The sequence below is a fragment of the Trichinella spiralis genome (assembly GCF_000181795.1).
Source record: "Trichinella spiralis strain ISS 195 chromosome Unknown Scfld4336, whole genome shotgun sequence".
In the NCBI taxonomy this organism is placed as follows: domain Eukaryota; kingdom Metazoa; phylum Nematoda; class Enoplea; order Trichinellida; family Trichinellidae; genus Trichinella; species Trichinella spiralis.
Window position 1 is genome coordinate 1 of NW_003531275.1, and position 871 is coordinate 871.

At 40.2% G+C, this 871-nt stretch overlaps 1 protein-coding gene across 1 annotated transcript; it reads right to left on the minus strand.

Moving 5' to 3' along the window:
* Positions 1-20: 20 nt before the first annotated feature.
* Positions 21-815, minus strand: Tsp_15655 (zinc finger protein; the record flags this gene model as incomplete). Its single annotated transcript, XM_003367409.1, has 2 exons — positions 21-471; positions 498-815. Coding segments are annotated over 2 exons (769 nt in total), but the record flags the coding sequence as incomplete, so codon positions are not given.
* Between the last annotated feature and the right edge of the window lie 56 nt (positions 816-871).

Sequence of the window (871 nt, forward strand, 5' to 3'; positions counted from 1 at the left end):
TGTGGTGGATTCCCAAAAACTCTGCCACTGCTTCTCTCAGTTCATAAATCCGACCAAGCATGTTTCCTTTTGATAACCAACGAACTTCTGTATGATAGAGAAGTGCCATGTGGTCAGCATTCAAACTTTCACAGAGTGACGCAAATAATCGAGTGTTCAATGCACTGCTTTTCACATAGTTGACAACCTCCACGGCAAAATTAAGGTCTTCTCTGAGATCATCAGGCAAAGTTTTAGCGACCAAAGCCTGCCGATGAATTGCACAGTGCATTGCAAAAATAGATGGGTTTTTTGATTTGACCATCTTCACAAAGCCAGACCGAGAGCCAAGCATTGCGGGTGCACCGTCAGTGCATACACCAACAAGTTTTTCCCACATCAAGCCATTTACTTCAAAAAATTGTGACACGGCTTGGAACACATCAGCTCGTTTCGTTGTAGTTTTCAGTGGTTCAGAAAAAAGTAGTTCTTCTTCAATTGTGTTATTTGCAATGAACCGTGCGTATACAATGAGCTGTGCACAGTTTGCCTGGTCTGTGGCTCATCACAACTTATAGGAAAAAAAGGAGAACACTTTACCTTTTCAAGAACTTGCTGTTTTATATCATCAGCTAATTCATCGATTCGGCGTTTAACTGTTGAATCAGAAAGAGAAATACTTTTAAATTGCTTCGCCATGTCATCCCCAAGCAGAATCTTTACTGCATTCACAATGCAGGGCTTAACAAGATTTTCTCCAATAGTATGTGGTTTCTTATTCTTGGCAATCAACATGGCTATTTCATATGATGCTCTTATCAGCCCTTGACAGTCTCCTGATATACTTGACTTTTTTCTCAAGTCTCATTTGAGAAAGGAAATCTTCTTTTCA